The following is a 13949-nucleotide window of genomic DNA, read 5'->3' on the forward strand; positions in this document are numbered from 1 at the left end:
TGCGCAACCGAGTTTTCGGATTTACTGGTACTAAAAAAAAAAAAAAGAGTGGGTTGCTATTTTCTATTTCTACTTGTGCTACAAATTAACAAACGACATCAATAAGAAAAGGCGTCTCTCCTATTTGTTGGCAATTTATTCCCAGAATCCATTTTCTTTTTTATTTGCTTCTTCTTCATTTACAAACATATTCAATCCACCTTTATCAAAAAAAAAGTGATAGATCACAAGTATACAATTTATTAAAGAACTTTCGGAGATCAAACAAAGTTACCATAGCGCTAGAATATGTTTGAGTCTCTCGTAGCAAATTTGGTAAACCGTTTTTTGGGATCATACTTGGAAAACTTTGACACAAACCAGTTAAACATTGGAATATGGAGTGGAGATGTTAAATTGAGAAATTTGCGCCTAAGGAAAGAGAGTCTTGATAAATTCAAGTTACCAGTGGATGTAAAATTTGGTCAATTGGGGCAATTGACTTTACAAATTCCTTGGTCCAATTTGAAAGGAAAACCAGTTAGAGTTATTATCGAAGATGTGTATTTATTGATATCACCTAAAATTGTTCAAGATTATGATTTAGAAGAAGAGGAATTGAGACTGCAAGCGGTAAAGAAAGAAAAATTGGCACAATTAGAAACATTTTTGGACGCAAAATCACAAGAGTTGGGGACTGATTTAGAGAATGAGACCTTTGTGGAATCCTTAGTTACCAAAATAGTGGATAATCTCCAAGTTACTATAAAAAATATTCATTTAAAGTATGAGGATGATTCTGTTTTAACCGAGACTCCGTATTCGATAGGGTTTACTTTGGATGAATTGTCAGCAGTTTCAACAGATGAGGACTGGGTACCTTCCTTTATCAACATAACCCAAGCACTTACAAGAAAATTGTTGACTTTGAAAAACCTTTCTTGTTACATGGATACTCAGGCGACTGAGTTGTATTCAAACCTTGACCGTGAAGAAATACACGCTGCGTTCCAGAAAACGTTGACTGACATAGAGTACTTACTAAAACCGGTCACTGGTAATGGTAAGTTAACGGTTAATAAGACTGGAACAACTGCCACTATACCACACATAGACACAGACTTGTTTTTCGAAGAATTTGGAGTTGAATTGAATTCCCAGCAATACCAAAATTTATTGTGGACTGCTTCTAAATTTCACTGGTTCATGAAAACTGAAAAATTTAGAAAATTTCGTCCTAAAATTGCTCCTAGTGAGTCTCCAAAGGAATGGTTTCAATATGCCGCCAAAGCTGTATTAGATGAAATCCACGAAAGAAACTATAAGTGGAGTTGGGCATACTTTGAAAAAAGACGAGACCAAAGAAAGGAATATGTTGCATTATGGAAATTGAAATTAGAGAATAAAATGTCACCTGAACAACAGAAATCGCTCGATGATTTGGAATGGGATTTGCCGTATGAAGATATAAAACTATATCGTTCCTTGACCAGAAATGAATTGAAAAAGGAAAAGAAGAATATTTCTTCTTTGTACGACACTGAGAGTAAATCTACAAATGGTACCCAATCTACGGGAAGTGGTGGTGGTTGGCTTTCAAGTTGGTGGGGTGGTGCCAAACGGCTGAATGAAAGCGAAGAAAAACTGAACAACGAACCTCAATCTAGTGACAAGATCGATCTTTCTTTGAGTGACGAACAAAGGAAAGCACTTTATGATGCTATTGATTATGACGAGAATGCTGATACAGCAACTGTGGATATTCCCAGAGAGTGGGTGAAAATGCAAGTTACAATGCATTTGAACAAAGGGGGATTTACTATTAAGCGTAACAAGACAACTACTTTAGGAGAAATTGTCTTTGAAGGTTGTAAAACACAGTTCTATGAGCGTCCAGATTCGTTTGTTGCTAGTTTCCAAATGGAGGAATTTAGAATTGAGGACAACACCAATACATCGCTATACAAACACATAGTCAGTGTCAAGCAAGATGAAGAAAACCACCAAGATCATAGTTTTGATGAACCTTTTTTGCAGTTATCGTTTGAAAATAACCCATTGCATCAAGAAGCAGATTCAAGTCTTGTTGGAAAATTAAAATCAATGACCATTTATTACAACCCTAAGTTCATAGAAGAAATTATTAAATTTTTCACTCCCCCCAAGATTCATTTAGATACAGTGGGAGCAATTATGAATGCTGCCGAGTCAACTGTTGAAGGATTAACTACACAAACAAGAATGGGGTTAGAATATGCATTGGAAGAACACAAAACAATCAATGTCAAGTTGGATTTACAAACACCTTTGATAATTTTACCACTTGATCCTGCCAGTGTTAAATCCCCAGTGGCAATTCTTGATGCAGGGCATATAAGTGTAATCAGCGATTTGGTTGATAAATCAAAAATCAAAGAATACAAAGAAAAACAGCAATACTCTGCCAAGGATTGGGAGAGTTTGAAGAACTTGATGTATGATCAATTCCATGTAAATCTTGAAGATGCAAGGTTTTTAGTGGGACACAATATCAAAACCACTATGGAGCAATTGTATTCCACCGACAGATCGACTTACGTTTTAGACACATTCAATTTAGGTTTGCTTTTAGGTGTTTCCATTATTCCGGATGCACAAAACTTGGCTAGAATAAGAATACGTGGGGATGTTCCTAAGGTTGCATTGGCCATTAATGATTTCCAGTACAAAACTTTAATGCAGATTATAGATGTGGCAATTCCTAACACAGATTTTGAAAGTTCAGATACTTCCAGTATTTTTAATGCGTTTGGTAACAGCAGAAGTATTCAGGATGTTGATATTGAAGACACCAGTAAGCAGGTCAGTAAACCTAATGCTCCAACAAATAAAGATCAGCACCAATTCGAGTTTGATTTGAATGTTCAGTTGGTTCAAATTTCACTCTCTAGATGTATAGATGGGGTAACACTACAAACAGAGCCATTAGCGGAAATCGTTGGTGAGTCGTTGACTTTGAATTTCTACAAAACCCTTACTGACATGCATTTAACATTAAGCGTATTTGACATCAGCCTATTGGATCATATTGAAAAATCGGGAGTGCCAGAATTCCAAAAGCTAGTATCTTCAAATAGTGAAGGTGAAACCAAGAACTTGCTTGAAATGAAATACTCGCGAAAGCAAAGGATGGTGATATTTAAAAACAAGGAGATTGAAGTATTCGACCAAGATGTGGATATGCAAATTGCTGTTGTCAAATTCGTGGTCACAAGAAAATCTTACTTGAGCTTGTTGAATTTTGTGTTAAATACTTTTACTGATCCAAACGCACCAGCAACATCTGCCAATGAGTTAATAAATGACACTTCAAGCGAAGATACTTCACCACAAAAAATTAATGTCAATGTTGCATTAGAAAGTATAATTATTGTTTTAAACGAAGATGGCATCAAATTGGCTACATTGCAGCTAAGCTCGGCTGAAGTGAGAGTATTTTTGTTACCAGATACAATGGATATACAGGGTAAACTTGGAGCGTTTGCATTACATGATGAAGTTAACCAAGGTTCTCCCAGAAATTCATTAATTAGAAATCTTATTCATATTGATGGTGACAATTTGGCTCAGTTTTCTTATAAGGCCTACGATAATGCTACTCAAAGCAAACCGTCAGTTGTGGAATTTGAGACTGGCGCTATCACAATAAATTTTATTGAGGCATCATTTAATAGAATATTGGCATATTTAAACCAGTTCCTTAAAATGAAGGCAATCTATGATAGTGCACGTCAAGCTGCCATCAATCAATCTGCCCAATTACCTGCTCAATTATTGTTTAATGTTTTAATCCATGCACCGACAATCGTGTTTCCGTTTGTAAATCATAATACTAACAAGTTAGTGGCTAATTTGGGAGAGATTTATGCTCATAATCAATACAAGGATGCAATAAATACAATACAAGTTGGTATCCGTAATGTTAATGTTATGTCCCATTTAGTGTTTGAAGGTAATATCCAACAAGATCTGCATATGGTAGATGATTTAGACGTTTCGTTTGATATCGAGTATTCAGAGAAATATATTAGAGACACTCCAACAGTTGTGGTACGTGGTAAAATGCCAGAGCTTGATTTACATCTAACTGAAATTCAATTGAAAATGTTAACACAGCTTTCTGATTCTGTGAATAGAGCCTTTACGTTTGACAATTCAGATTCTAATTTACAAGATGTTGAAGAAGACGCTGTTTATGCAAACGAAGTTCTTAGACACAACACTCAAATGATTCATGCTGAATCACCCCAGCAACAAACATCTGTAAGTCCTCCTAATGCAGAAGATACTGATATTCCTGGAAATCATAAAATGGTTGACTTAAAATTTGATATTCCTCGAGTAGCTTTGACTATTTACAATGGAACTGCAAGTACCACTACATTGAAAAATTGTTCATTATCTACTTTTACAATGAACAAATTAATTTGTGAATTTGACATGTTGCATAATGGGCATTTCAATGCCAATGTCAAAATCAAGTCATTTGTTGTAAAAGATACAAGGGTCGATACAGACAGCAAATTTCCCGTGATTATCCCTAGCGTGGACGGGGTTGATAACCAATTTACGTTGTTAGTCACCACTGAAGGTCCTCCAGACAGTAGGAATATTACTGCTATGCTAACGGTTGAGAAACCCCAAACAATATTGGCTCTTGACTACTTGTTTGAAGTGCAACTGTTTATAAACAAAGCAACAGAACAAGAGGCACCACCCCCTTTTGTTGAGAGACCAAGACAAAAGTCTACAACTTCTGTTACAACAAAGTCAGCAAAAACTCAAAGCACTGAAATTTCTAATCTGAAAGATGTGACTTCAAACACAGTAGGGTTTTCCGTCAATATAATCGAACCATCTGTTCTTTTACTCGCGGATGATACCCAAGAAAATACTGAAGCAGTTGTATTTAAAGTTGGTCAAATATTAATTACTCAACAGAATGTAATCTCGTTAGCTGCCAGTAACATTGGAATGTATTTGATGGATATGAACGAGCAAGATACGTCTAGTTATAGAATTATTGACGATTTTTCTGTATCTTTTGCACATGATTCACGGGGCTCTACTGCTACCAAGTTTTTGACAAACATTCAAGCATCTATAGATCCATTAATCGTCAGAGTTTCGTTGAGAGATATTCGACTTGCATTGGGAATATTCAATAGAGCAAACGACTTGTACATGAAGTACCAAGGTATGGTTGAAGAGACATCAAATTCAGAAGAATTCCAGTTCTCGAAGAATTTCAAAAAGAGGCTTTCGCAGTATGCTCCTAGTGTGCTTTCAACATATTCTGATGAATCCGATTATGAGACTCCCCGAATTCCACCAGGTGTTGCTATTGTAAAAGGTGAAGAGTTGAATGCCAATTTTGGTGGTTTGAGATTTGTTTTGATTGGTGATGTATCTGAGTTGCCTGTCCTTGATATGCAAATCAAACCTTTTGAAGCACGGGCAATCAACTGGTCCACAGATCTTAATGCTGAAGTTCATATTGAGCATTATATCAATATTTTCAATTATGCACGATCGTCTTGGGAACCTTTGGTTGAAAGCTGGCCAATAGCAGTTTACATGTCAAAAGCTCGACACCCGAAACCTCAATTATTAGTGGAAATAATTTCCAGACAAGTAGCTCAAGTGACGCTTACATCTAAGGCAGTAGCATTGTTATCACAAGTATCTGATTTGATTACTTCTGGAGAGAAATTGAAACCAAGAGGTGAAGATTATCCATATGTAATAGTAAATGAAACTGGATTAGATTTGGAAGTTTGGAATGATACAAAGGAATCCGAAACTAGAACCGAAATAAAATCTTGGGACTCTAAACCTTGGAGTTTTGAGGATTGGCGATCGATCCGTGAGAATTTGGATGCTGATGATGCTAGTACTTTGGGAATTAGATTTGTTGATAGCAAGTACCAAAATATTGCAAAAGTATCGGCCTCTAGCGTTGGCGAAGAGTTGTATGTTATGTATCCTCCTGTCGATGGAGTGCATAATAGATTATCTGTTGATATTATGCTAAGAGAGGATAATGTTAAAGTCATTAGATTGAGATCAACAGTTATTTTAGAAAATGACGCTGATATACCTATTATTATTGATATTAGTGATGCACGAGGTGATAAAGAATTGCGCATTGGGTCTAAGGAAAGCAAATCCTTACCTATTGATTTGGTTTATGGCGGTAAATTAAAAATTAGACCGGAAACAAACATACCTTATGGTTGGTCTGAAGAGCAATTATACTGGAAAGATGCAATGAAAGGTTCTATTGCATTGAGTTGTCGAGCAGCAAGTAAAGACGATAAGTCTGTTTATTATTTTCAAGCAGAAGCAGTATATGACACGGAGGAGCCTTTGGCTCACGTCTATCCGCATATGAAATTGGTGGTGTCTGCGCCATTGGAAATTGAGAACTTGCTCCCATTTGATTTCAAGTACCGATTATACGATAAACATGCAAGAAAGGATTGGACAGGAAAGGTAGAGAAAGGTGTTAAGAGTTATATTCATATTGTTAATTTGGAAAGCTTGCTACTTCTTAGTGTCGAGCCTGTGAATGGCAACTTCAAGAGATCAGAGTTTGCTGTAATAAACCATCCCAAGAAAAGTGAATTTGAAAGAGAAAACACCATTACATTACAAGATACTCACAACAGGATACTTAAGTTGAGAATATACTATCCTAGAAAAAAGTCAGACAGCACGAGTTTGAAAGTTGTGATTTATTCGCCGTATATTATTTTGAATCGATCGAATTTGAATTTGGCTATTAGTGAGCGTGGTAACACTATTGAACTGCTCGGCAGATCTGGTGAGGAACAAAAGATTACACCTGCTATGTTTTCATTTGAGAAGCATGGGGATACCAAGAATCGAGCAATTATAAAGGCAGAAGATTCAATTTGGTCTCACCCTATGAGTTTTGATGCTCTTGGGCAATCAAATGAAATCAAATTGCAGATTACTGGGAAACAAAGGGAAATAGATCTCGGTGTGACAGTTTCAGAAGGGGAAGGTAAATACAATTTAACCAAAGTTATAAGTATTACCCCAAGATACATTTTTGTCAATAAGCTAGAAGAGGAGTTGCAAGTTGTGGAAGTTGGTACTACCAAACAATTATCGATTGAGTCTGGCGGTTCATTGCCCCTTTATGGTTTGCGCATATTAGAGAAAAAGAATTTAATGATGAAGTTCCCACAAGCATCAGGATCAATGTCTTGGTCACAACCATTCTGTATTAATGATGTAGGGCAAATGTTTGTGAAGGTACTTAAAAAGGATGTGGGACAAGTATTAGTTAAGGTCACAATAATGCTAGAAGACGCTACTGTGTTTATCCATATAGAGAATGGTAATGATCAATGGCCATTTTCTATTCGAAACTTTACTAATGAAGAGTTCTATATTTATCAGAATGATCCCAATATTAATGTTAATGGCGAGGTTGTGAAAAGTGAAACACCATATAAGCCAATCTACTATAAGGTTCCTCCAAAAAGTGTTATGCCATACGCGTACGATTATCCAAACGCTATTATCAAAGAAATAATCATTAGATCACATGGAAGAGAGCGTGCGGTAAGTTTGGCAGAAATCGGTACGTTGAAACCTTTTAGACTTCCTGCTACAAATGACAAGGAACAGCGAATTGTTGACCTCAATGTTGTTGCTGATGGACCCACACAGTCTTTGGTTATTTCAAACTATGACCCGTCCAGCAGTCTATATCAATTAAAAGGAGGTTCGACCTCATCGAGTTCAGTGGCAAATAGTCACAGTGGTCAATTTGAAGCGGTTGAAAATGATGAAAACTATCACACTAAAATCGTTACAAAGTTTGATGGATTTGGAGTTTCTTTGATTAATACAAGAGATCAGGAATTGTGTTACATTACTTTGAAAGGATTAGAGTTTAGGTATAATGAATCTAACTTGTATCAAACTGTTAGTGCTAAATTGAAATGGATTCAAATTGACAATCAACTCTATGGAGGCATATTCCCAATTATTTTGTACCCAAGTGTTATTCCAAAAACTGGGAAGGAATTGAATAGTCATCCAGCATTTTCAGGATCTATATGTCGCGTAAAAGATGATACACATGGTGTATTATTTATCAAGTATGCTACACTTTTGTTGCAAGAAATGACCTTAGAAATTGATGAAGATTTCCTATTTGCACTACTAGACTTCTCCAAGTTCCCAGGGGCTTCATGGAATAAGCAACATGTTGACAGGTTATGTGATGATAATTTGAATATACCTGAGCCAGCCAAGCTTAGTGACACTAGCGATATCTATTTTGAAGCATTACATTTACAACCACTTCAAGCAAACTTGTCATTTGTGCGAACTGAAAGAGTTAATGCAGAGGATAAGGGCTCATCCCAGAATACTTTAATGTTTTTCGTAAACATATTGACGATGGCAATCGGAAATATAAACGATGCTCCAATAAAGTTAAATGCTTTGTTTATTGAAAATATAAGAGTCCCCATTCCAATTTTGGTTGACTCTATCCAAACACATTATAGCCAGGCTTTTTTCTACCAGCTTCATAATATCATTGGATCGGCAGACTTTTTGGGGAACCCGGTGGGTTTGTTTAATTTGCTTTCTTCAGGTGTCATTGATATATTTTATGAGCCTTACCAGGGATTTGTTTTGAATGATCGCCCTCAAGAATTAGGGATTGGTATTGCTAAGGGAGGATTGAGTTTTGTTAAGAAATCTGTTTTTGGGTTTTCTGACTCTATTTCAAAAGTAACTGGATCGATTGCCAAGGGGTTGTCTGTTGCCACTATGGATAAACTGTTCCAGGAGCGTCGTCGTTTAAATACCAGAAGAAACAGACCAAAACACGCTTTGTATGGATTTGCTACTGGTGCTAATTCGTTTTTTGACTCATTGTCCTCAGGTGTCACCGGAGTTGCTACAGCTCCAATTGAAGGGGCGAATAGTGATGGTGCCGCAGGATTTTTCAAGGGTCTTGGGAAAGGAATCATTGGATTACCTACAAAGACTGCAATTGGGATTTTTGATTTAGCATCAAATGTCAGTGAGGGAATTCGTAACACCACAACTGTTTTCGATAGTGAGGGATTAGACAAGGTTCGATTACCGAGATATATAAATCCAAACGGAGTTGTCAAACCATACTCACAAAGGGAAGCGCAAGGTCAGTATTGGCTTAATAACGTGGATGGTGGTGTCTATTATAATCAAAAATATTTGGCACATTTGCTTTTACCAGGCGAAGAGATGGCTGTTTTGGTTTCTTTTAAATTAATAATTTTGTTTGATATAAACTCGTTATTGTCCAAATGGGTGATAAAGTTTGAGCAAATCAAATCGATTTCAGTTGAACCTACAGGATTGACAATTCAGTTGAAGACGAAAAAGGGCCCATTCATACCTATTCCAGATAGAACAGGCAGAAATTTCTTATATCAGAAAATTGGTATTGCTGTTCAAGAATTTAACAAGCACTGTCAAGTGACTCTATAGCCCTTTGTTTTCTTATTTTTATATATATATATATGTCTATTTACAAGTAAACGTATAGAAATGTTCAATAGAAGTACATATTTAGTGTTTTATATATATATATATTTGGTTGGCACTTTCCTGACCTTTTCTCTCAATCAATCTATGAAATGTTTTGGCATGTCTGGTCCCACTTTTTTGGAATATGCTCCTATAAACTTTTCAGGGATTTCTTCTTCTTGGGCTTGCATTTTTATTTTCTCAACCAAAAGCCCGCCTGTTTTGGCCTTAACAAGAAGTCCTTCTTCTACCAACATAAAATCTCCTGGTTGTGTCAATTGTTCAATTGAGTCTGTTAACTGATACTCCTTAATGCAAGATAGTATCACGCGTTTCTTTTCACATATTTGCTTTCTTTTTCTGATTACATTAACGTTTAAAAACGTAAAGATTGGTCCCAACGCATCGTATAACCTTTTGATGTCTCTAGCCAGGAATTTATCCCAAAATACCTGCAGTCTGGCCTTGGGGATTTTAGGGGCCATTGAATGTGCATAGTTGTTTTTTATTGGAGTCGGGTTAACAAATAAGCCTCGATCTATCGCTTCAACTAATAGGTCACCTCCAATCTCGCCAAATTTTTTAAATAACGAAACAGAATTGTCACCATCCAGTATAGGAATTTCTGGAGATTGTATTATAATGTCGCCATGATCGAATTTTGTAGGATGTAATGTTTGAACGGTGCAGCCAGTAAATTTATCATCATTTAATAACGCATACTGCAATGGTGACGAGCCACAATATTTCGGTAGTAACGAAGGATGAACATTAAGCCCGCCATACTTGCAATGTTGTATGAATGTCGACGGAATGAGTTTACCATACGATACTGCTATTACAAGATTGAAAAGATATTGTTTTGAAAACTGTGTTATTTCTTCAGAAGTATCAGCTCTCATTATAGAGAGACCCTGTTTACTAGCAAATTTTCCAACTGGGAGATCCTGTACTGTTTTCATATATCTTCCTTGTGGCTTAAGGCTTCTTGTAATGACATGAACGCTATCTACTTTGTGTGGGTTTGCCTTTTGGTACTGAATTAGTTTATTTAAACTAGCCACACTAAAATTATCACTACCAAAAAATGCAATTCTCAAAGGATCATGTGTTGATTGTGATGTATATCGTCTATAATTTGAGAATGCCCTTCGACATAAATGAATAGGTGTTATCATTACACTTTCAAGGGGTTAAGAAAATCCGGAATCAACATCTGTTAGTGGGCGAAAAAAAAAATCCATCAAATAATGAACAACAGAAAACTATAAACAAAATAGATTTCTAATTGATTCACAATCAATCATCAACTCCTGTTATTCTACATAATACATACCTACTATGCCACTCGATCCAAATTCCATGGTTGTTGAATTGGCCCGTCTTATGAATTGTGTTGAGCTAGATGAAACAGTTTTGCAGTTGTGTATAAAGTTATTAGATGAAGGAGCAAACCCACAACAATTGGCGAAACATATTCTTGCAATCAAAAAAGAAACAAATTCGATATTAACTTAAACTATATATATCCACTACAAGAAAGAAAACAACAGCTGGTTCTATCGGCAATCTATACAAACCCTCCTTTCTTTTTCCGTTTCTTTTTAGGTTGTGAGCCTGATCTTGATTGGCTCCCCTGCGATGATATTGACTTTTGTGAAGGGAAACTAGCAATAGATGGAACAGCTGAGTTTAATGATGAAGTGAGTAATGTTTGAGTCTGTGAATTTTGAGTCAAGACTTGTTGGCGAAGACTTGGTTGTGAGTTTACTCTGAGTGGAGGGATTGACGAATTAATAGTTGGAATCATAAACTGGGAATCATGTTGAGTGGGTGTAAGACCCTCTGTTTGGGCGTTGTCCTGGTCGTCTTCCTCATCCCACTCGCTCAACAAGGTTTGTACTTTCTCTGGTGCATTGGCTATAGATTTTTCTAATCTCTCCTGCAAATCGTTTGATTCGTATTGACATTTTATTAGCGATAATCCTATTAATATGGATACAGCTAACTTTGATGATGTTTTGTTATGACTAGGATAAATTTGTTCCAACAATTTGTAAATATCATAGATGTGTGTATTTGCTTCCTTTTTATTAATAAACTTGTTCCTTTGTATAAATGAATTATTGATTAAACTTTTCACTTTGAGGCGATCTGGAGGTAAAGAATTCTCTAATTGCACAATCATATCATCTAATTCTAACAAATCAGTTACCCCTAACGGCACTTTATTGCAAACTTCATATAACGAGAAATAATGCAGTTGTTGTGCTGCTTGAGAATTACCCATTTGAGCAAATCCGTTTCCTAATTCATATGCATATCGCTGAATCAAATCAATCTGCTGTGAAGCTGTAGTACAATCAGGTTCAACTGTACTTGAAAACTGGGCTATCATTTGCTTGATTTCTTTTTTGGAAAACTGTTTAAAGTAATTTTTTCTGTGCTTGTCAATACCAGTGTCTACCAAATTGGAATGAAACAGGGAATTTGGATCATAATTTTCATTTTTGCTAGTTAAACGTCTCAGATATATTGCCAACCCAGTAGTTAATTCAAAAAGTAACAACGAATCTTCTGTTTTGGCCACATGTATTTGTCTCAAATCGTAATTATCAAAACTTTTTCTAAAATAATAAGGATCTCGTAAGCTATAGGGCTTATCTCCTTTAAATCCAAATGAATAAACAATAATCAAAGGATTCACTTGTGAATATAGAAAGCAAGTAAATACTTTCGGAGAGGTTTCCAAAACTTTGAATTTTAAGGATGGGTCACTATCATCTAAAAAATGTTTCCAGGATAGCAATCTTGTCATATTATCTTTAGCACTAAACCAAATCAATTCTTTAGAAGTCAACAAAAACATGTACTCATCAACCACATTTAGATCTCTTATTCGAGACCAGGTATTCGATGTAACTATTATCTTTTTCGAAGACTCTGAATTAAAATTAACTTTTAAAATTTCAACTCTGGAAAGAATTAGTAAATTATCGCAAAGTGGGAGCCAACAAATACGTCGCCAATTCGATAACGATGGTGAATCCGATGATTCATCGACAAGTTGTTCTTTGCTAAACTTTCTTATACTAGGAACTGTCTTATTGACATACCACACAGTCAAATTGCCCTTGATGTCCACCACTGCAACTTTCCTACTGTCATTAGGACAAAAGCGAACATCAGCTAGCACGTTTCCCGCCAAGCACTTTGCAGATATTTCTCCCAATACAAATAGTACTACATTGGGGATTTCTTCAATATAAGTTAGCCTATCTAGACAAGTGTTCAAAATATATACTTTGGCGCCTGTTCGAATTGCCACCAATCCAACACCATCAATTTTATCTGAAACTTCAATTTGTAATATTGGGTCGCAAAAGTCAATTTGATATGCTGGTGATAATAGAATACAATCATCTTTTATTTCGTAGGTTGATATATTCAAAATTGACATGGATTCGCCTGTCACAAAGGTCATCACATCAACATATGCATCCTCTGATTTCACAAAAATGTCAAATGTTTGCAAAAGATCTCCATCAATAGGATCATATGCCATGTTAGATGTTAAAGATTTGGATTCAAACATGTATGCTCGTATTATCTCTTGCGGTATATACGTATTGTTGCTCAAATCGTTGGGTAGTTTTCCTTTAGGGACAGTAGAGGAGCTAATTGAATTGGCCATTGAGGAATTAATGTTGAATTTAGAAATTTGGTTCTCTACCAATTCCTGAGTACTATTTTGTTTAGGAATAAGTTCCATAGTTTCATCATTTAGTCTGGGAAATATTACAGGTATTGGTTTCGTGCTCATCTCGAGATCATTGTGAGGAATTGTATTGGTATTGGACAGTCGATCCTGGTTCTGTGCCTCTATCAAGGTATCTATTGAAACAATAGCATTTCCATATACTCCATAGCTTAGTCGATTTCCAAGACCCTTTTTATGTGGCCACATATCATAAGTGATAATTTGTGTATGATATCAAAGAAAAGAAAAGAACAAAATTATTACGTAATAAAAAAACGTTTCCTCACTTTTGTTGGAAAAGTGAAACATGATTGTCCTGACGTAGCAGTTCTCAGCGCGTACGGTCAGCAGTTAACTTAAACTAATTTATAACATAGTAATTTTTATAGGGATTTTCATTAGTGTTCAATTCCTGTAACTACGGTTGAACCATTTTTAATGAATGGTTACACATTTAACCCTTTTTACCAGCGATGATATTCATCTAAATGTACTCAAGTACATAGTACTTTCATTTCTCTAATTAAACCTATATAATATAAAATAATTCTTTTTCTATTTCTAAATATTTTTCTTAAATAATGTAGTTTATGTGCAATATAGAACG

General features: G+C 35.8%; 3 protein-coding genes across 3 annotated transcripts, besides 2 other annotated features; 1 reads left to right on the forward strand and 2 right to left on the reverse strand. All coding sequences in view use genetic code 12, as the record gives it.

The window, feature by feature from the left end:
- Window positions 1-288: 288 nt before the first annotated feature.
- CD36_45610 (from SGD-Protein of unknown function, involved in sporulation, vacuolar protein sorting and protein-Golgi retention, putative) lies at window positions 289-9543 on the forward strand (the record flags this gene model as incomplete). Its single annotated transcript, XM_002420159.1, has 1 exon — window positions 289-9543. The coding sequence occupies one exon, from the start codon at window positions 289-291 to the stop codon at window positions 9541-9543; it is 9255 nt and encodes a 3084-aa protein (XP_002420204.1).
- Window positions 9544-9680: 137 nt separating this feature from the next.
- Window positions 9681-10760, reverse strand: CD36_45620 (methionyl-tRNA formyltransferase, mitochondrial precursor, putative; the record flags this gene model as incomplete). The annotated part of the gene is made up of 1 exon (XM_002420160.1): window positions 9681-10760. One exon carries the CDS (start codon window positions 10758-10760, stop codon window positions 9681-9683), a length of 1080 nt encoding a protein of 359 aa, XP_002420205.1.
- A 392-nt stretch (window positions 10761-11152) lies between these two features.
- CD36_45630 (conserved hypothetical protein) lies at window positions 11153-13549 on the reverse strand (the record flags this gene model as incomplete). Its single annotated transcript, XM_002420161.1, has 1 exon — window positions 11153-13549. One exon carries the CDS (start codon window positions 13547-13549, stop codon window positions 11153-11155), a length of 2397 nt encoding a protein of 798 aa, XP_002420206.1.
- Window positions 13550-13632: 83 nt separating this feature from the next.
- Window positions 13633-13949: part of a mobile genetic element that runs on past the window's edge.
- Window positions 13655-13949: part of a mobile genetic element that runs on past the window's edge.

This window comes from Candida dubliniensis, chromosome 4, assembly GCF_000026945.1.
Source record: "Candida dubliniensis CD36 chromosome 4, complete sequence".
NCBI classification, from domain to species: Eukaryota; Fungi; Ascomycota; class Pichiomycetes; order Serinales; family Debaryomycetaceae; genus Candida; species Candida dubliniensis.